Source organism: Solanum verrucosum, unplaced genomic scaffold (genome assembly GCF_900185275.1).
Source record: "Solanum verrucosum unplaced genomic scaffold, falcon-dt-bn FXZP01000281.1, whole genome shotgun sequence".
Classification (NCBI taxonomy): Eukaryota; Viridiplantae; Streptophyta; class Magnoliopsida; order Solanales; family Solanaceae; genus Solanum; species Solanum verrucosum.
In genome coordinates this window covers 1154619-1178422 of record NW_026020554.1, presented here as the reverse complement: position 1 = coordinate 1178422, position 23804 = coordinate 1154619, and the positions used below count along the sequence as shown (strand labels likewise).

The following is a 23804-nucleotide window of genomic DNA, read 5'->3' as shown; positions in this document are numbered from 1 at the left end:
AGTAAAGTAAATTGAAAAAAATAAAAAAAATATTATTAATTCGGAATGAAAGTAGTTTATATTAAATAATACATTTTAAAAATATTATATACTTTTGAAAAGAATAACGTATATTTAATTAATGATCTTATATGAAAATAAATATATTAATTAGAAAATAATAAAAATAATAATAAATAATGACAAATGAAATAGAGAGTGTGAATAATAGTTAATGGAGGATAAACAATGACTTAAAGAGGAGTTGGAGACTTTATTCTGTTTTTTACTGTCTAAATATAGAAAATAGCGTCACGGAAATAAACTTCAACTAAGATGCTTAAATTGTTTGATAAAATGACAAGACATAACAATAAAAGGTAAAATAGAGAAGAGTTGAGATGTCAGAGCTCCTCAACTTTCCAAAAACAATTATGTGAGGTAGTTGTCTTCCAATGTCAATAGCCATGTGGCGGTCCCCCAAAACTCCTTCCAAAGAAGGAATCTATTACCCTCAAACTTAAATTTGTTTGTCTTATTTTTTAAATTTATTAAAAAACTATTTTTTTATTATTATTTTCAATAAATTTATAATTTTAAATTTTTGCTAAATTTAAAATCATAAAATTTAAATTATATTTTACTTTTGTGTTAAATTAAAATAAAAAGAGTATAAATTAAACAAGTTTCTTTTTTTATTTAAATAAATTACTCATTTTGTTCCAATGTATACGATTTATTTTATTTAGTCAATTTAAAAAAGAATGACACATTTTTATATTAAGTAACAATTTAATTTTAAAATGCATATTTTACTCTCAATGAAATGATTTATCGTCACACAAATATCTATCACTTACTTCCTCCGTGTATTTTTACTTGTCACTTATTCCTAAAATAGATTTTCATTTTTATTTGTCACTTTTGACATACAAAGAAAAAACAATAATTATTTTTTTTCATATTTTCCCTCAGCATTAAATTTTTATTTTTCAAATCATTTTTCAAGACATCATTTAATAAGAAATTGTTTAGTAGAATACCTATATCATTAATTATTTGGTATTTAGTGTAATTTTTGTGAGACATGAGATCTATTATCTTTTTTATCTACTTTTAAACGTTCGTACAATTCTATAATGGGAGATAAAAGTATTTGAAAAATAGACATCTTAAAATAAGATTAATCATCTTTATCTTTGAGTCATCAACCACTTTTTTATTATATTATTTTAAAAACCAAGACAATATCTAGCAGTAAAATATAAATAATAAACTAATATGAAATCCAACAGCTAAAATGTGTGGCGGCTCTTTCCATTATTTAGACTTAAAAAGTATATTAAAATCTTCATATAGATCTTTATTAATCAAGTTTGTGTTTGAATCGTTACACTATTGTACCTCATGTTTAAAATGGATCCAACCAATAATAATTGCTGTAAAAAATAGGGACAAAGATCTGAAAAATATCTCAACTTTGGTCGAATTTGTTGTTACGATACTAAACTTTCATGAGGACCTATTACCTCCCTAGACTATTTAATACCGTATTTTAAACATATATATTTGTCCACGTGGACATAAAAAAAATGTAAAATTATAAATAGTAATGTGTCCACGTGGACACATATATACCTTTAAAATACACTATTAAATAGTTCAGGGGGTAAAAAATATGGTATTAAATAGTCTAGGGAGGTAATAGGTCCTCATGAAAGTTTAGTATCGCAACAACAAATTCGACCAAAGTTGGGGTATTTTTCAGACCCTTATCCCTTTAACACCCAAGTATGTCATACAGACGTGTTACATAAAAAATTGATTTTGTAATCTTTTTAACATATTATTTTTCGGATATATGATTTTTTTAATAAGAAATATGTGAATAAAATTTCAGAAATTTCGATAGTAAATGAGTAAATGAAATCATTTTGATGTCATACAAATGAGGAGAAGAGATATACTTAACATAGACAATGTCATTTATTATGACACGTTTAATTTGCTTATAAGGCATAAATATAGAGCAAAAATGTTAGTTGAAATGAATTGAAGTTTTTGTCCAATTAGTTCAAATTAAATGAATCTTATATATATATAGGACCACCAATCTTGCTCTTGCAAAGGACAAAGTCACGAAGATGATTTTGGCAAAATGGCTAAATTAACACGTACCACCTCCGGCTACGTGTTCTTTGGACATTCGCCCATCCCCCACCAGTGAATTATTAGAGAGTTAAGAAAAGAGTGCATTTCCATCGTGAAAGATTCAATCCAGCTATAGATGTTTTGTAGTTTTAATAGAATAGACACTTTCAGAAATAGACCACACAAACCCATCTTGTTTGATGAAAAATTGTTGGAACTTTATGGTGTTAAATAAGTAAAAGCTTAAAGTTATATTATTTTATAATAACAACAACATATTTAGTGAAATGTCACAGGTGGAGTTTAAAGAGGATAGAGTGTATGCAGATTTTATTATTACCTCGTGGAGGTAGAGAGTGTTTTTCGTCAGTTCAAGGGTCGCAAATCCATAAAAAAAACAGTGGAGAAAACATGCAACTAACAAGGAAAGGAGTGCAAATCATACCAAAAAGGAACAAAAGCAACAAAATAATAAAATAGTGTGATAATCGAAACATAATAAACAACAAATGATGATAGATATCAAAAGCAAGAATGAGAATAATACGGCTAGTACAATATTATAATACACAAATATAAAGTTCTCTATTTTTTCAGATAACCAACTCCAATCCAATCCTCTGTTTACTTTCTAAAAAAGAATTACCTTCCGTCTCCTCAATATTATATTTTATTATTTCTATTTCATTCTTATTTTCTTATTTCATAATATAAAATATAAATCCATTCTTTCTTCTTTTTTAATTGCAATAATTGCAAAATGTGATTGCTAAACTCCGAATGCACATTCAATATCTTTTCGGCATGATTCTTGTTTCATCGCAAAATATTTCTTCTCTTAGGAATGTGAATCACGAATAGTTTGAACAATTATAGACCATTTAATATTGTGCATTCTTTATAGTGAAAATTAATAAAATTATATTTAAGTAACGAAAATTGAAAAAAAATCAAAATATTATTAATTCGGGATGAAAGTAGTTCATATTAAATAATAATATTTTAAAAATATTATATACATTTAAAAAGAATTACGTATATTAGAAATTTAATTAATGTCCTTATATGAAAATAATAGAAATAATATTAAAATAATGAAAGTGAAGTCGAGAGTGTAAATAGTAGTTAATGGAGGATAGAGAGTGACTTAAAGAGGGATTGAAGACCCCATTCTATGTTTAACTCTCTAAATATAGAAAATAGTGTCACAGATTTAGACTTCAACTAAGCACCTGCTCACTTATATTTTAATTTAATGCTTAAATAATTTGATAAAATGACGGAACATAACAATAAAAAATAAAATAAAGATGAGTTGGAGATGACAGAGCTCCTCAAAGGTTCCAAAAACAATTGTGTGAGGTAGTTGTCTTCCAATGTCAATAGCCATGCGGCGGTCCCCCAAAACTCTTTCCAAAGAAGGAATCTATTATTGTTCAAAATTAAATTTGTTTGTCTTGTTTTTTAAAATTTATATAAAAAAATATTTTAATTTCATTAAATTTAAAATTATAAAATTTAAAATTATTTTTTACTTTTGAGTTAAATTAAAATAAGATAAATAAATTAAAATTAAAATAAGTATAAATTAAACAAGTTCCTTTTTTTATATATAAATAAATTACTCATTCTGTTTCAATTTATACGATTTATTTTTAGTCAATTACATTTATATATTAAGTAACAATTTAATTTTAAAATGCATATTTCATTTTTAATGAAATGATTTATCGTCACACAAATATCTATCACTTACTCCCTCCGTGTATTTTTACTTGTCACTTATTCCTAAAATTGATTTTCATTTTTATTTGTCACTTTTGATATACCAAGATAAGACAATAATTTTTTTTTCCATATTTTTCCTCAGCATTAAATTCTTATTTTCCAAATCATTTTTCAAGACATCATTTAATAAGGAATAGTTTAGTAAAATACATATATCATTAATTATTTTCTTAGTAGATATGTAAGTCAAACTGTGACACATAAAAATGAATGAATTGAGTATTTTAGATCAATTTTTTTTAAATAAAAAAAATTCTTAAATTTTGTATCAAATTAAACACACCGAAGAAGTAAACTAAGTTTCATGAGAAAACAAGAACCAAGGTGGAAGGGCATGACACTGTCACGGTAATTTTACATCACAGGTTGGTTTCAGTATGTCAGAATTTAACAGGTCAGTACATATAAAAACTTACCATACAAGGATATGGTATCTCATAAAAACTCTTCTCTTTTTTTCATTTAGAATTTCAAATTAGATTGAAATTTGACTAATTTTAATTCGAGATGTATAAGATCTTAATAAGGGGAAAATGGTTTTTAAATTTAAATAATTCTATATTATTTTATAACATTAAAAAATTAAAAGAAAGAAGAGAGAGTATACTCTTGAATGATTTATTGCTATTGGGTTAACAAGTTTTGGTGCTTTTCTAAAAAAAATTATCGGATTATTGATTCGATTTTAATTTTTTAATATTGTTTTGAGTAAACTGATAATCATTAAGACTATAGTAATTTTCTATTTTTTCCTATATAAATATTAAATATTAATATCAGAACCTTAGTAGTTATTTTCTTTGTCTTTTAACCTTCAATACACACTTCATATTAATTTTGAGTTCACAAGAAACAAATTCTTTAATTTGTGTTGAACTTTTATAGATCTTTTCATGTTAATTACTATTGGTTCTATTTCATGAGCATTCTATGAAGTTATATTATTGTCTTGTCGCGCCAAATTGTTAGAGAGTTATATATTTATTTTATGAGCATTTAACTACTTGTTAGTTAAATCAAAATCGAACCGTTAAAGATCGATAAAAATAGCTTATTGATTTGATGTATTTAAAAATTAGATAAACCAAATCAATAATACACTAAACCGACCAATCACACCCCTTTCTTGGACGTGTAAGCAAAAACCCTACACTTCTTTCCTACTCATTAGCTATCAAATGAGTAAATCCGAAGTCGATTCTCAATCCAAAAAAATGTCAAAGCATACGAGATTGTTATTGAGAGATCTGACGGTAAGATTAAAAATGAAAAGAAGAGACTGAAGATCATACTTCATCTTCAGTCTCCAATAGGTAATTATCAACATGTTATTTGCTTTAAGCTTCTAAGTAGAGCATTTTTTACTTCATCTTCAGTCTCCAATCCTTGAGGAACTTTAACAAGTATGTAATGTAGCATAAGATCATTGACACTTGAGATGTTGGCATGGTAGATATGTAGTTCAATTTCTTGAAGAGCACACATCAATCTTGTTGATGGATAATCCACATTTTCTGATTGAACCCTAATCATGGCATCTTGACCTACCATCTTCACTTCAATCACCATTGTCTGGTTGTTTTTGTTCCAAATGTTGCACAAGATAATGTGAGATACTTTGTAACATTTAAAATGGGATTGTGTCACATGGAAGTAAAAAATAAATAAAATAGTTCGGAGACTTTATTATTATAGTTTTCTCACATGCATATCTTGGCAACAATAACATATCAGTGTAATTTCATAAATAGGAATTCAAGAAAGGTGGTGCGCACAAAGACATTATCCTATCTAGTGAAGGTAAATCTAGAAGTGTCCAACAGATGTCTGGATCAAATAAACTATTTTAAAGTAAATATGAAAAGGGAATACTAAAGAAGTTGTGATAAAAAATAATGGAGAGTTAAAAGAGACATGCATATATCGTGATATGTTTAAAATTACAAAATTCAAAATTCTGTTTTTAATTTAAATTTATATTTAGATATTTTTTGTTTTATTAAAACTTAATAAATTTAAATTAACATATATAACATGTCTTTTCATGGAATAATTAAGATGACTATTTTGAATTAATTCTTTTTTTTCAACTCTATAAATATAAGTCTTCTTGGAGAAGTGATCAAAACAATCCTTTTAGAAATACTCATTCCATCTCAATTTAGGTGATGTAATTTGACTGAACACATAATTTAAAAAATGTCTTTTGTTGATTTATTAAAAGTCAAAATCAATCTTTGAAATAATTGACAATACGAGAAGAAAGCGCCCCTTACATGATCCCAAGAAGTGGTAGAGCTTTGGTTGTCCACTACATTATCATTTTCCATTTTGTGTTTCTTCTTGTGCTCTGAATAATAGTAATTGTTATGAAGTTTTGATTCTAATTCATCCACTTTAGCTTTCAGTTGGGTAATATATGTTACAGCATCTGATAGCAATGTGGCTTTGTCCATTTTCGTTACGTTTGGAACCACCTCGCGCAACGCGTAGAATCGAGAGTTAAGTTTCTCTCTTCTCTGCCTCTCCGCCTCTACGTGGTTTCCTTGTGTCTCGCAAATCTCTCTCCCCTTTCTCCCCCTTTTCTTCAAAGTCTTGCTCTGTACAGGCAAATTCTGCATTTAAAGTTCAAAATAAGTACTTTTCACCTTTTTCATAAATATTACGTATTTCATTTGACTTTCAACATATTAGGTAAAAAGTTGAAATTTAAAAAATTTGCTAAAAAAAGAAATAATCATTATTTTTGAGACAAACAAATTCAAATAGAAAGAATATTTGTTTTTTTCAAATTCCTCAATTCTAATGCCCAAATGGCCACTAACTTGAGATTTTTTTAGAAAAAGCAAGAATGATGCTCATACATTCAATTAAATGAAAGAAATATGAACTAAAAAAAGTTTTTCTTTTCTGAATTTCATGCTCAAATTGAGACGAAGAAAGTATCTTCTTAACATTCTTGTTTATCCTTCAGCGTGATTCAAATCCTCTTGATTTTGGTGGATGTGTTCAACCACTTGAACCGACTCACTTGTCCCAGTAAATATTACAATATCGTAGTATAGATGTAACATATATCAACGCGAAAGCAATAAATTCAGTTGAAGCAACTCACCTTAAATCCAACTTTGTTTTCCTGTGGTGTTGTACCTACTACTACTTCACCTTTCTTTGCTTCTTGACCATATTGTTCCAAACAATTGAAAAGACCAAAATCATCAATTGGACCAATTGTTTCATAACCAAAGAACAGAGACTTGACTTGTTGAACCAAGTTCAAGTCCTGTTTAATCACTGTGCTCGAGCCCAGTTCGAGCACACCACTAGAAATTGGAATATATACAAAAGTATTAATCCCATGAACATAATGAGCTTCTTTAGCCCTTTCACAATGACAAAACTCAAATTGTTGATCCCCTGTTAGCCACACAAAAGAATCACTACTAAAACATTTTCCAACAACTCCTTCACCAACAGAAAAACACTGAGCTAAAGACATCAAGTAGAACCATTCGACGTCTTTATTATTCGTCGTCTTCATGTTTAAATGGCCATCACCCCATGTTAAAGAAAGACTATTATTCGACGATTGCCAGAAAATAGCATACGCCCAATCAGAATAATAATTTGTTTGATTCTTGAAAATATATTGAAGTCTATGTTGAAGGCTTGATCGTGATGATGAAGGGGAAAAGATTGGTTCATCCATTTTTGGTATTGATGATAAAGAGAGATGAATAATTGAAGCACGTAGGATAAGGAACACCATTAACTCAACTTATATATATGCGCTCATAGCCTCATACCTAACTTCCTCATTTGTCCTAATTTATGTGACGGTGTTCGAATTCGAAAGTTAAACAACAAATTTGTCACGACCTTGATCTGTCGTGAGTGACACCCACACTAACCCTTTAATGGAAGAACCAGCTACCAACCCAAGACTAACCCATCAACCATTTTAAAACCAAACCATGGAATAAAACGCTAATAAAATAGTCTTAAAACAATTATAAGTTTGAGCTTCTATAAATTTAACTAGTCAATTAAAACGATTGTGTAACCTAAAACTTGTAAGTCATAGTATCAAAACATCTAACCATCTAGGATGGAGGATGGAAGCCCAAATAATAAAAAAACATAAGTCTAGAATGTCTAAGTCGGAATAATGGACTAAGAAGGAAAGAGAGAAATCCATAGTAGTCCGAAGGAAGTATCTCCCTTGGATTTAGATGAAATGATAACATATTTCATTTCATATACTGTCTTTTCAGTTTTCGTAATCATATAACATGTATGCACTACTAACTACGCAATTAACAAACACACACACACACACACACATATATATATCATACATGGAAACACAACAATCATCACCTACCTCGAATCAAAACTCTAAATAACTGGAGCTTCCCTTGGAATGTGAAAAAGTCATGTTGGAATTTGGAAGTATTTTATTAAAACATGATTTTTCCTTCGATTTCTAACTGAATCAACTCATTGGGAAAACATATGCTCAGTGAAATATTAGTAAGTTTTTTTATTTTTCGTATAAAAAGACTATTATTTATTTTTTTACCGATTCAATCAAAATATTTATAATAACGGAGTGATAAGCATGTGTTTGGGCAGCATAGCTGAACTCCATACTAGACAAGCAATATCTAGTTTATGTACAAGTTTTTCCTTTTAAGTGTATCATACTACAACAAATAAAAAATTATTTTTGTGAGAAATCGTTCGTATTTAACCAATAAATTTTATAAGTGCTTTTTGAATAGTAATTATAGTATTAGTCAAATTTTTTAAAAGTGTTTCTAAATGTATTTTTTTCAAAAATATTTTTATTTTAAATTCTAAAAAATAAATTTTACTATTTCCGAAAAAGCTTATATTCCCCTTAAAATTTTGACTTAACATCTGTTCTTCTTTTTTCTAAATAAATATTTTTGGTCTTCCAAAATTTGGCCAAATAATCTATACATATCTATCTTAGATATTTTAGTTTTTAAAAAAAAGTATGCTTGTAAACAAAGTAATACGTGTTCAAACGTCATATCAAGAAATTTTGTTATTATAATATGTTTATTATAATGTCATTTTTGGCTATCAACCCAAATAATTTGAGCCTAGGACTAGGAGTATATTATTTATAATAAATGTTACATCGTACAATATTTATATATATATATGGACAGAAAGGCTTTGTTTATGGCATCATAATTTCGAAATTATTCTAATCATCTGCCAATTATAAAAGAGAGGAAAGTACTGGAAAACGTTTTAAATTGATCATCTTTTGCAATGCCTTTTATTTTAAGTTAAATAATATCAATATATACCTAGCTAATTGCCTAGTTGCTTATTTTATCAATCAATAATAGAACTTCTCAAAAAACAAGTTTTTCAGTATTGACAAATCAAGATTTTCATTAAAGGAGTTCGAGAAATATATATATATTGTATTTTTTTTTTGCCGAGGGGGTTCGGGTGAATCCCCTCCCAACCCCCTAGAACACCCCTTGTAAAAACTTGAAAATCAAATATCAATGGGTGTGTTTGGTACGAAGAAAAATAATATTTTCTTAGAAAATAAGTGACTAGTTCCTTATTTATTTTTTAATGTTTGATAATAAGTAGGTAAAAAAATATTATTTCAAAAATATTTATATGTAATCTAGCAAAACACTATTGGTGTGGGAGTAGGGCTTCTGCGGTGGCGGGGAGGTGGATGGTCAAGGGGTGGGGTGGGGGTGGGGCATTGGGTAGATGGGGATGAGACAATAAACTTGAAATGTCACTTATGGAACTTATTTTTTCTACCTTCATTAAGTCATTTTTCTCATTTTAAGAAAATTTGTTTTCTTAGAAAAAATACTTTTCAAAATATTTTAACCAACCAAACATGCATGCTAAATTTAAATCCACACCAAACACACCCTAAGTTAGGGCTTATATATCAAGTACACTAATTTGAAAATATGAGAAGGAATATTCCTAGATAATGTAAATGTAGCACGAATAATAAGAAGGGAAAGACCAACATGCACATGAGTAGTAGTGCAGTGGTGAGACTGTTTCACCCTTAATTAGAGGTCTCACATTTGAACCCTGGATATGGAGAAAATTATGTTGGAACCGCCACTGCCAAATGGACCCTACAGTGCACGATCCAAATTTAATGGAATTCTAATATGAACTCTGATCATCGAATTGGAGGAAAAAAAAAGGTCTTAAATCACACATCTCATTTTCTTAGTAGATAGAAGTTCCCAATGTCAGCAGTGATATATATGTGGTTTATTTTCAGACCAATAAATATGAAAGAAGATAATGTAGGCAATATGTATATAAATGTATAGGTTCAATTCAGTTTAGATAATTTTGTGATATACATATAATTTATGTATACATAAAGTTATAAATTTGTCATATATATTGTTTAGGTATACATTTTAAATGAATTTAATACAATATAGAAAAAAACATATATTGTAAACATTTGATTCATGTATACATAATAGTGATAACATGGTATACATTTATTTGCTTTTACCTGATTGGATAAGTTGTGCCTGTTTTTAGGCATACAAATAAGGTATAAAAAATTGAATTTCATTGGAATATAAAAATTCTTATTATATAGCAGCCCCTTTATTTAGTTGGCCAAGTTGTGTCAATATTTTTAAGTTTATAATTTGCTAATCTATTTTTCATTATGTAGATGCCAATTATTTGTGGGCGTGGTATATTTATGGGTCACTTACATAAATTTACTAGTTTAGTACCTAATTATTTCTCTTAGGGCCTTTTACTTTTTATTATTACGAAACTTATCAGAATATGGACTTCAAATACATGTATCTGAGCGTCCAGATGTATGTATCTCAGATACATGACGTCAAAATTAGGTATAATTTATTTTTGATACATTGTATCTAAGTGGATTCGCATGTATCTGACTCTCTCACTTGTCTATCTCGCTCTCTCGCTAGTAAATAAGATAGGAGTATTTGTTTTAGGGAAAATTGTATGAAATAGCAAACTATTAATTCAAATTAAATGTTATATCCATAATTTATTTTATTTGTATTCGCAGCAAACATCCTATTTTTTGGTCATCTGGTTCGATATACAATTAATCATTTTCGGTATACAATTACCCATTCGGTATACAAATGGATAAAATGTATAAAATGTGTTTGTGTTTGTATAAAGCGAGAGAAAAGTGTATATACAGACACAAATACATATATTTTCGTCCTATACACTTATAATTATACAAATACAGATCTTATTATACAAGTACAATGTATAAATGAATTTATACAAAACTGAACAATCATATATCATATATATATATATATATATAAAGAGAACCTTAGGCCCGCCTACGTGGCGCCACCACAAACCAGAATTCCCTTTTAATTTATTTATTTGCAAAACTAGTCTTCCCCTTTCATGAAAAGTTGTGACTTTTATGAAAAGTTGCGACTTTAATGAAGAGTTGCGACTTATGACTTTTATGAAAAGTTATGACTTTTATGAAAAATTGCGACTTTTATGAAGAGTTGTGACTTTTATGAAAAATTGTGACTTTTATGGAAGGTTGTGATCTTTCCGAAGGGTTGCAACTTTTCCAAATAGTTGTAACCTTTGCGATAAGGCACAATAAACATTTGTTCACACTACCCTTTGTTGTCTATAAATAGAGGGATTTCCTCTCATTTTAAAACAACAAAAATTCTAAACCTCTTCTTCTTCTTCTTCACAATTAAATATTTGTGTACTTTGATCATTTGAGTGGCTCACTGACACCATTGTTTATGTTACAGATCTTGATATGTAGTTTTATAGTCATTTATTTATTCTTATGTTATTAAGGATAAATGATAAGATGTAATAATTTTCATATAGTGTTATGATTTGTAATTTTGCCTTTTCTTTTAATAAAACAAATGGTAAACTACAATTGAATAACCTCTATACTCTTAAAAATAGATTTATATAAAAATACTATAACATCAAAATATAAGAAAAGTTCTATTCTAATAAATGTTAAAGAAGAATGTTCTAACCGCCCGAAGCACGGGCCCATTTACTAGTTTGTATGAAATTGAATGTATCTAGCGAATTATACAAATCAAAACTCCATAACAAACATAAAATTTGTTATGGAGCGCAATTATGCAAACTATAACTATAACATATAAATATGATTTTTATGATTGTTATATGTGTAAGTTATTTTATTAGATAGTTTTTCATGTATTGATGTCCATCGGCTTACTTAGTAGCCTTTGTTTTGGGCTTTGATAAGAGTAAACATTACGTGGGATGACCATTTTTTAGGTATGCTTAAATAGGAAACTTTCACATATAGCTATCATAATTAAATTAATTATTCTCCTTAGCTAAAGTTTCCATAATTACTAACCGTAGCTATATTTTTAAGTTGCTATAGCGATGATCGGCATTCGGCTGTATAATTCTCTTTTTTTCAAAGTTTTATACAAAATTGAATTCAATTTTTTTGAAAGATAATGGCGGCAATCTCGGCTAGGAAAATGTATAAAATCTCTTAATTCAAAGAATATTAGCTTGTTAGACTTTCCTACAAAGTTATATCTTATTCGTACAATCCAATTGATTTCATCTTCGTACATCCGATTCAATCTCGGCGACAACTTAGTTTTCTCGGCTAGAAACATATATTTGATTTGCATTGATTCGTGTTTTTGATTTGCATTCATGTAGATGAGGAACTTGAAAAAACAGAACAATAGAACTGATTTGTATATGTAATTGTATAAATTCTCCATTAATAATTGGAGTTTCATTCTAACAGTTGTTTTGCAATTATTCTAATAGATCGATAATTAACTAATTTTTATCCCTGATTGTATAATTACTCGATTGATAATTGGAGCTTTGGTTGAAGAAATTGTTTTCGGTTGTATTTGAATTGATCGAGAGAGACGATTTGATATATGCAATTTGAGTACGTAAATGTATAAAAGTAGAATTCAATTGTATAATCTACTATAGTTTATGTCAACTAGTAAACGTCCGTAATTGTATAAATATATTCATCAATGATTGTTTATAGACTTTGTATGTTTTATATATGTATAATTTTACGTTATTTGTAGAATCGTATGAGTTAGTGTCGGTATATGTATAATTAGACTTGATGGGGTTAGTGTCTGTATGTGTATAATTAGACTTGATGGGATTAGTGTTTGTATGTGTATAATTGATTGTTGGGTGTAAATAATTATGTGTAAAAGTTGTTTGTATAAGTTAACTAATCACTTTTGTAGTTGTATAATTGACATAAATTTGATTTGTGGACTCGTATAATTTGATTGTTGACTTGTATATTTTGTATATGTATATTTTTACATTATTTATTTTGTGGAAAAGTTGTCTGTTGAATGTGTGTTTGTATATTTTGAATTCGTGTTTGTATATGTATACATGAGTTATTTTAGACAGGAATGTCTTCCATCTGTATTTTGGTAATACATTCTGGAAAATGGGATGATCCAAACTGTCACATTGACTACGTTATCGAGAGGATAGTTTTTAGAGAAAATGTGTCTACAAATATATGAATTTATACAAACAACAAACCTTAAGAGTAGATGTGAAAACAAAAATATATACAACAGTAAATCCGAGTTTGAATGGTTTATACAAATAATATTATACAAATTGAATAACAATTATACAATATATTATTATACAACTATGGGTACAGATTTGACCCAAACCAATAGTAAAATGTAATTTATTTGAAAAATCAAAATGAGATTTCCTTTTACCTCATAAATATACAACTAAATTCGTATATACAAAATAGATTTGTATGAAAATATACAAAATAGTGTAGATCCAAACTTCAAAAGTTTATACAAATAATTTTATACAAATTATGTTTCACCATCTTCATCTTTAGATATACAAATCTGAAAATCTGAAAAATAAAAAATAAAAAATTCCAGTGATATATAAATACAAATCGGAAAATGATGAAATCACAGAAAAAATAAAATGTTAAGAGAATTTAACTATGAAACAATTACCTATAAATCAGGAATTACGATTGAGAAGGAATGAGAAAAAATTCAAAATTAGAAATCAATTGTGATTGAGAGAATAAAGGAGAAAATAAGGGAAAGTGATTGAAGAGAGAATAGAACCATTTATATATAAGGAAAAGAATGCTATACACGGTTATACAAATAAGGAGAATTGAAAAACGTAATTACCGAAATTAAATGGTTGCGAATGGTAATATAAACAAACATTAGCTATAATAGATAATTAAGTGGTATAAATTTGCTTAGCTACGTAATTTTCCCTAAAAGGTTTTAGTCATCAATTCAGAATCAAAAGTAATAGAAAAATAACCGCATTATACTATAAAAATAATATTTGGACAAAAATAACAATTCCTCAAATTAGGAAAGGACTTATAAAGATTTACACTTCATAAAAGTTTGAAATGTAGATAGCTTTTAATACTTTTTTTTTGTTAATTATTGGCTTGTATTTTTATTTTTTTTTAAATGTAAATGGAGAAGCTTGTTCATTAGTAGTGGATCTCAATTTACTTAGAACTGAGGCGTAATAGCTGTCAAATTACTATTTATTTTTTATTTATTTTTTCTGATTTGAGATTCCAGTTTAAAACGATGAAATTAGGTCTTCAGTCTAATTCACACCCAAAAGCTTAGCTCAAAGGGAGGAGGATTGTCCAATCCTTAAAATGAGTTCACCCATCTCACTAACCACCAATGTTAGATTTTTGTTAGTCTTTAAGGCTTGAGCAATCCTCCTCTCTTTGAACTAGCTTTTGGGGTGTGAGTTAGGTTGAAAACCTAAATTTCACATGGTATCAGAGCAGAGTCCATCTCATCCAATGTTGGGGTCCCCAAAAAATCAAAATTGCCCACGCATCATATGCTAAGAAGTGGGCGTGAGGTGGAGTGTAAAAGAATAACAAAAGTCCCACATTAGTGGTAATGAGATGGGTGGACTCCTTATAAAGCTTGAGCAATTCTTCTTCCTTTGAGCTAACTTTTGGGGTGTGAGTTAAGCCTAAGACCTACTCTAACATGGTTTTAGAGCAGGGCCTATCTCACCCAATAATAGGGCCCCCCAAAATAAAAATATTGTTCAGGCACAAGAAGCTAAGCACTGGACGTGAGGTGGAGTGTTAAAGAATGACAAAAGTCCCACATCGGTGGCTAATGAGATGGGTTGACTTCTTATAAGGCTTGGACAGTCCTCCTCATTTCCAGATAGCTTTTTGGTGTGTGAGTTAGGCCTAAAACCAAAGTTAACATGGTACCAGAGCAGGGCCCCTCTCACACAATGTTGGGACCCTCAAAATCAAAATTGTCCACGCACCAGATGCTAAGCACTAGACGTGAGGTGGGCTGTTAAAGAATGACAAAAGTCCCGCATTGGTGGTTAATGTAATGACCCTAAAGGTCATTTTTGGAAATTTTCATAAAATGACCGTTTTACCCCTCCCGATAGTTGCCCCGAGTCCTAATTGTTGTATTTTCGAAGTTGGTTTGAAGGAAAATTGATAAAAAGTTGAGTTTTTGGAAAGTTGAGTTTTTAAGAGTTAAAGTTTGGTTAAAAGTGCTATTTTGAATCATTTGGAGTTTCGAGACTCGAATCGAATTTCCGTTTGATTCCACCAGTTTTAGAATGTCGAAACGGGTCTATGAGAATTTACGGAGTCGAATTTGGAGTTAAAACGAAGATTTGAGGTCCTAAGTTACTAAAATTGTGAAATTTTGATCAAGAGTTGACTTTGGTCAACAAACGAGGTTCCGGTGCTCGAAATGGAATTCCGAGGGCACCGTTGGATTCAGGGGGTGATTCTAAGTCTAGAATGAGTCTTGGTTGAATTTTTAGAGGCCCCGAGTGCGTTTCGAGTTTTTGAGTCTAAACTTAGTTTCTTGACGCCTTATCGGATACCGGGTCAAGAAGACCTCGAATTCAAATTCCGACAATTTCATTGAGTCCGAAATGTCATTTTCAAGCTAGTAGCATATTTGGTTTGTGTTCGGGAAGTGCCAAATGAGTTTTGGGTGAGCTTTTAAGCTTCTTGGATACTTTGACACTTTTTCAGCAAATTGTGGCAACTAAAGGGTTCATTGTTAGTTTTAAAGGTCGAAAAATTATTCCGAAGGTTCTGGAATTTTGAGCATGAATTATAGGACTTATCTGCAAATTTTGGTGCATTTTCGCTAACCCGAGATTGGACTTTTATCGCAAATAAGAAATAATTGTTTACCGAGTAGAAATGATATTTGACTGGGCAAACGAGCATGAAATTGAGCTCTGATTGAACGAGAAGGTCCGTATCATTATTTAAGACATTTACAAAAAAGAATCGGGTCATTTCACTATCGTATGAGGAAATTACGGCCTTTTTAGTGAAAGATTAACTGCTGTTTTTCTGGTGCATAACAGTCATGTACTGTTATAAAAATCTCAGACTGTGTTCATTTGGTATTTTGAGCATATCGGGAGTTCTAGAGATCGGAATGGAGTAATTCTTATGGGTTTCTTCTTGAATTAATATGAGGGTTAGTATTCAATCTTCAATTCGACATTTTCTCATAATTTCTTTATCTGATTTTTTTTCCCTATCCGTAAACCTCTTGGGAAAAATTGGGGTTTTATCGATTTGGACTCCCTTTTTGATGAAAAAGGTATATTAACGATCCTTATGTTATGGGTAAACTGATTTTAACATAAAATTATTGATTCATCGATTATTTTCATCATATTAACCGCGTACAATTTGGACTTTCCCGGTAAAGTTAAAGTTTGATAAATTGAGAATTTCAAGGTCGATCTTAACTCCGTTTTTGATGAAATTTCATATTTGAACTTATCTAAGCATGGGTAAGATGTTTTTCAAGAGATATTTCATTTTCGAGTCAGGGTTTCGGATCTGAATATTTTAGGCTTCTTCAAGAACGTGGATTTTCCTTCAAATTGAGTTTGTGAATTGATTTCAACTCCGTTTTCAAATTGGTTTTCACCATTATCTTCCAAATACTTTAAGGATCATTTTACATCAAAAATTTCCAGATTTGGGTATCGTTTTCCGGTATGAGACTTTTGGACCATTTTGCCCTTTTTCCCTAAATTTCTTGATTTTAGTGTCATTGGACTCGAATGGTGATTGTGAATAATTGTTTGAATAGATTATCGTGATCCGGATTATATTCGGAAAGGAAAGGCTCAAGTCAAGTAACTTTTGGAGTTCGTTTTAAGGCAAGTGGCTTCCAAACTTTGTAAAACTCTTAGACTACGCATGACTACTTTCCTAATTGTGTTGGGGAGTAATGGGGATTGAGGATGGGTTTTATTTGTTGATTGAAATTGTTGTAAATGAAAGATACGGAATAAAACGAGCTAAATGTGTTATATGTGACTTGAATTTGTTGAATAAGTCATGTGATAACTGATATTGAGGGGATAGAAGAGCATGAGTAGGCTATGATTGATACAGACATTGATGTTGAGACAGATGATGTGTAATACTATGATGTGGCCGTGATATGGTTGTTATTGAGACAGGTGATGTGTAATACTATGATGTGGTCGTGATATGGTTGTGATTGAGACAGATGATGTGTAATACTATGATGTGGCCGTGATATGATTGTGATTGAGACAGGTGATGTGTAATACTATGATGTGATCGTGATATGGTTGTGATTGAGACAGATGATGTGTAATACTATGATGTGATCATGATATGATTATGATTGATGACATGTGCATATTCATTATTCATCCCATGTGTGAACTATCTGTTGCATGAGTTCTGAGACACTGATATGAGGATGGATGGATATGAGACACAGTTGAGACTAGCTCCGGCTAGAGATATATGAGATGGACTAGCTCCGGCTAGCGATTTGGATGCCGATGGGATCTGGTTCCGGCGGTGATACATGGTCCATGTGTGGCCCCCATGGGTTCTGATTTGAGTATTCAGCGCGGACTGATTACGTCAACAGATGTGTATCGTAGGACAGACATGCATCACGACTACATGACATCATTATTGCATTTTGCATCGCATTTGCCTTATCTTTGTATGTGATGTGTGGATTGTATCGATTTACCCTTCTTATGTGGAATTTGATCTACTTGCTCTTATTTGTTGATCTGAGGTTGATGAGGATATACTGTTGGTTCTGGCTGTTGAATATGATCTGTTTAGTATAGGTTGGTTGGTTTGCTGCTAGATTGAAGTTTTGGTGGTTCGGTTGGGATTGAAAGGAGTTGTTTGTAGCTGCTAGTTTTGTTTAGTTTAGAGTTACTTGCGAGTACCTGTGGTTTTCGGTACTCATCATTGCTTCTACACAATTGTGTAGGTTGACAGCTCTCTCAGATTTGGCTTAGTATTTTCTTTAGCAGATTGAGCTTCGGGACATACTCGAGAGGTAGCGGTTCATTCCAGACGTGCCCTTGAGTTATCTTTACTTTCAGTTTTGTTCTATTTGAGAACTATACTCTGAGACTTGTATATTTTTATTCGAATTCTGTATTTAGAGGTTTGTACATTTGACAACCAAATTCTGGGTAGTGTTGAATCTTAATTAAAGTCTTCCGCTTATTTATTATCTTTTATTCTCGTATTTCTACTTCTCTATCGTTGTGGTTGGGTTAGGCTGACGTGTCCGGTGGGAAATGGACACGTGCCATCACATCCGGATTTGGGGTGTGTCAGTTAATGAGATGGATGGACTCTTTATAAGGCTTGAACAATCATCTTTCCTTTGAAAGGTACCTTTTGGGGTGTGAGTTAAGCCTAAGACCTAATTTAACAAAAACTTAAAAGTGAATCTTCACAAGTTGATACCTATCTGTGATAACACTTGTCTCACATCTTGTTAATTTATTAGCATACGTTGGAACGTTAATTAATGCTTTTAAAAAATAAACTTTTATAATCCCACGATTCCCACCTAATTTTCTTTAAGCATATATAATTATTTAGTTAGTATATTATAAAGTAATGTATCATATATACTTTTAATTATTCATGTACTTCTTAAATAAAATATTTTTTTTTTTTACTATTTCCAGCCTATCGGACGTGTTAAAGCATATGGATAATACCTGTACCAGAAATCTTCCTCAATTTACTTTATAATTTGTTACGTTCCTATGCGACGTTCTTACATAGAGGTGGATATGGTAGGATATAGTACGGTATTTGAAACTTTGGTATGATAATTTTGCTGTTCTGTTTTTAAAATTGTTACTATATCGCTATCATATGATTTAATTCGATATGGTTCGGTATTTTGAAGTTCGGTTTCAATATTTTGCAATATAGCAAATTGATAATCATAGTTTGTTCAATTTCGACTAGCGTATACTCATATAATAGAATATTTTGACTTCGATAATTTAAAAAAAGTCTCAATTATATCATACTAAATATTGATTATGTGGATGTAAACTGAAAAAAGTGTATAGTGTACCAAAAGTAAAACACATGAATCAAAACAGATAGCGAAAGTAACTTACTTTTATGATGTTTCAACTTATACACCTTGACATGGTAACTAAATATTAATAAGTATAGACAATAATAATGTTAGAAGCTTAGAATGGTCTCTCCAAATCCTGAGAAGAATCTTTGGAAACACATTCAAGATTTTGATGATCATCAATTCCCCTGTGGTTATAAGATTCTAAGAGGATAGCAAGACAAACTATAATTGGTGTAACCACCAAGATAAGACCTAAAGGCACCAACCATAATTGTCTATTTGATGTATGAAACTTTGAACTCCACCATGCTAATATTACTCCACCTCCCATGCTTACAAATAATAATCCCAAACAAATAATCCATGTCTTATATGCCATTTGAATAAATCGATTGATTTCCAAGAAATAAAGTTGTTGCTAGTTGCTTGCAGGTTCAAAAATCTCTCTTTTGTATCTCAATTCTGATTGATTTGCTTCTTCTCTCCGGAATTTCAAAACATAAGAAAAAGGTAATACGAATGACTAGTGAACGAAAAAAGGGTAAAGTGGGAATTTGAAAAGAAGGAGAAATCAAGATCAATGCAAGTCGTTATTGCTTGCAGGCTCAAAAATCTCTTCTTCCCCTGTCTCAATTCTGATTGATTTGCTTCAAACTCTTTGGAGTTTAACAACATAAGAAAAAGACGATATAAATGACTAACCAATTTTTTCCCCTCAAAATTTCAACGAACAAATGTTATATACTAGAAAAAGAAAGAGAAACAAGAAGTATAGAAGCTAACGTTTGTCAAAGGTAGTATTGAAGAGAAAAAGACTAGCCATGAAATGGACTATAGAATTATTTTTTGGGGTAGGTAAAAATTGAGGTTTAGAACAGATTTATTTGAACCCAATATTTTCGATGTAGAACATAAATTTATGTGTAAAAACTCACTTATTAGAGTATATCTGATGAAATTTTTAATAGGTTCAATACTACGAATCTTGAAGGTCTTTTTGGCCTGGTTGATGGCTACAAGTTGAAAATTAAGTCTGATTAAGAGCTTCATGAAACTTGCCTTTTTATCAAAGTCGTTTGCTAAAAATAGAAAATAATGAAATAAGAAAGAAGGAAGAAGGTTGCGTTTCCAAGTTGGGTGTTTCTTTTCTAGTATAAAGTTTTGGGGTGAATACTTATCGCGCCAGTTGTTTATATCAACACAATAAATATATGACATTTGTCTTAATAAATATTGTCATCACTAGATCATATAGTTAATTAATAGACATTAATATCAATTCGGTATAAATGTTCGATATAAATAAATTTTAAAGAAGTTTTACGTTCTTTGCGCTTACTATTTATAAAGTAATTATAAGTAATAATTGTAATGGATGAATCAGGGGATAGAGCTATCTGGGGAAGATTTGAGCTATCTGGGGAAGATTTGCCTAATTTATTATTCTTAATTTTCTTTGAATTTGTTAGATTTTTCATTCTTAATTTAGTTATCTTTTTATGTATTATAAAAAAAAATCACTATTTTCGTACTGAAAAATGTTTAGTGGTTATTCCCATGGATATTCTAATAGAATAGATGATAAAAGAAATAGTAATATTTTCATATGAAAAAAATATGAAGTTTGTCACTATTTCACTATTCAGTGAGAATTTATTTTCCGCGCCACAATTTTTCAATTAGCTATTTCGATGAGAAATGAGTGGACACAAAATTTTCACTAATTTTCATTGATAAATTCTTTGTTTCTAGTAGTGCACATCAAATATAAAAAAAATAAGTTATGGACCTATTTATTTATAGAAAAACTCAAGATTGTACTATCTCGATTAAGTTAAGGAAATAATGACAAAAAAACTAATTAACAATTTTATAATGCTTACTCGTATTTCTTTTCTTTCAAATGGATCAAACGTTCTTTTATTAGATTGTATCAAATTTTTGTCTGCTCTTTAGAAAGAACATTGTAATACGTACGTTGCAATTTTTCTACTGAAAAAAAAAACCTTGACTAAGCTAATTTTTATACTAAAAGAAATAAGTTTCCAAAAGGCTTATATCTTTTTAAATTAAGAATGAGAGTATATTCAAATGTAACAATTTTTTTTCTAGAGATCAATAAAACTTTTGAAACTTTCTCCTATTGTCAATTTTCTTTTCTAATCACCAAAGGATCTAATAGGATATAGCTAAAGGTTTTGATCTCGAGCCTTGAAAATGAAAATAAAAAATCTTAATAGAAAGTATTTTGTTTTTAACTGATAGATGGTATCAAATACCAGATGATTATTACAAAATTTATTTTATGTGTATTCTTTTATTGAAATTCTTGTACTCATAATTAGTATATCGACTTTTACCACTATGAATGACTTTATTAACGTAGTCAATATATAATACGTAATTATAAATGCCACTTATATTTGAAGTATTTACACAAGTTTAATTATATTTAAATATTAATTTAACTTAATCAAAATAAATAGGTTCCTGATCATGAAGTAGATATTCATATATATTTTATTTGAATTAATTGTAGCACGAAGTTTTTCCTTTTTAAATTGAAAATATTTTAATAAAAATTTTCATGAATCAACTTTAACGTGTGAATTACAGCTATGTTTTGACAACCAACTTCAAATACTTTATAACAAGGTTTTTTAGACATGTAAATAATGTAGAATTCAACTTTTAGCCGCCCTCAGTTACAACCAGTTTAGCATGTTGGATAACACCTTTGTTATTATCTTATTGGACAAAATATAGAATAAGAAAAATAATTTATTAAATGTATTTTCCGATGAATAAAATATATATAATTGAAGTATTACCACCAAGCTATCTCGATTATATTATTCTTATTTATTTTTGTTAAAAAAAATTGGATTATGCATATGTCACAATTGTGCAATCCTTTTTGATATTTTTTCTATTCGGCGTCCGATACGACAATATTTATATTAAAGTCCGATTAAATGCAGATTAAGGAGACTTTGCTATTTGTTTAATAAAATGGTCATGTGGCAAATTTTATTTTATTTTTAAAAAAAAGTCTCAATTGTGTTCACCATACCAAGTTATTTAAGAGAAAATTAGACAAAATGCTCATTGAATCAAAAGTTTCTCACCCAAAATAACTCAATTATCTTTAAATAAGTGGTGCTTGAATGATAATTTATATGAATGTATATATATTTTTGATACATAGTTATATATTATGATACACATGAGTATACATTATTTATTTAATATTGATACATTACATATCCATTTGGTCATTTTGTTGAAATTTCTTTTTTGTTACCTGTAAAGTTATGTAAGAACCGTGTTATAAATTGTGCGACTAAGCAAACATATACACTTAATTATTTATCATAGTTATAATTATAAAAAATTACCGTTCGCCACTAACATTGGATCCTATTTACTATGAACCACTTCCGGATTTGTATATCCAATATATATACCATATTTTTTGTTTTCCCCAATTATACAAATAGTCTTTCTCTCTCATCCTAATCTTTTTACTGATTGTTCTCCTTAATTCAATGAAAAGCACAATCAAATTTTAAATTTTAAAAATTTTGTGTCTCTCTCAAATTGTGCTCCCACAATTTTAGGTAACTTTTTGCGGTTTCTTTTTTGAGCAACTTTCACATATAGCAAACACAAAATTCATATTTGTATGCTATAACAAAGTTTGCATAATTGCGCTTCATAGCAAACATATATATGTATAATTCGCTATACATATACAAAAAAAACAGTTGTATAATTCGCTATACATATACAAAGAAAGCAGTTGTATAATTCGCTATACATATACAAAAGAAAGCAGTTGTATACAAAAGATCAATTGTATAATAATGTGTATGTATAAAACGAGAAAGAGAGAAAGGCAAAAGAAAATTGGGCAGGAAAATATTTGTATTGTATAATTATAAGTGTATAGGACGAAGATATATGTATTTGCATGTGTATATACAATTTTCTCTCGCTTTATACAAACAGAAGCGTAATTTATACATTTCGTTTCTGTTTGTATAAGCGAGAGAGGAGAGGGTGGCGAACGAGATTTGGGAGAGTGGCGAGTGAGATCTAGGAGAGGGGAGAGAGGGGAACGAAAATATATGTATATATACAATTTCCTCACTTTATACAAACACAAACACATTTTATACATTTGTGTTTGTATAAAAGCGAGAGAGGCGAGCGAGACTCCCACCAAACGAGAGTGGCGAGCGAGATTCCACCAGGGAGAGTGGCGAAAATAGCAATAGTTTTCTATAGGGTACAATTAAATCAAAGTATATTTATAGCATTTAATTTGAA

The 23804-nt window shown here is 29.6% G+C and overlaps 1 protein-coding gene across 1 annotated transcript; it reads right to left on the bottom strand.

Moving 5' to 3' along the window:
- Positions 1-5133: 5133 nt before the first annotated feature.
- LOC125810180 (transcription factor MYC4-like) lies at positions 5134-7629 on the bottom strand. Its single transcript, XM_049489709.1, has 3 exons — positions 7034-7629; positions 6195-6518; positions 5134-5490 (listed from the first exon to the last, which is right to left on the bottom strand). Exons 1-3 carry the CDS (start codon positions 7625-7627, stop codon positions 5239-5241), a joined length of 1170 nt encoding a protein of 389 aa, XP_049345666.1. The 5' UTR covers positions 7628-7629; the 3' UTR covers positions 5134-5238.
- Between the last annotated feature and the right edge of the window lie 16175 nt (positions 7630-23804).

Coding starts and splice junctions, on each gene's coding strand:
- LOC125810180 (XM_049489709.1), bottom strand. CDS start 7,627: ATGGATGAACCAATCTTTTCCCCTTCATCATCACGATCAAGCCTTCAA. Junction 6,519..7,033: donor AAAACAAAGTTGGATTTAAG/GTGAGTTGCTTC, acceptor TTGCCTGTACAG/AGCAAGACTTTGAAGAAAAG. Junction 5,491..6,194: donor CTACCACTTCTTGGGATCAT/GTAAGGGGCGCT, acceptor AAAAACAACCAG/ACAATGGTGATTGAAGTGAA.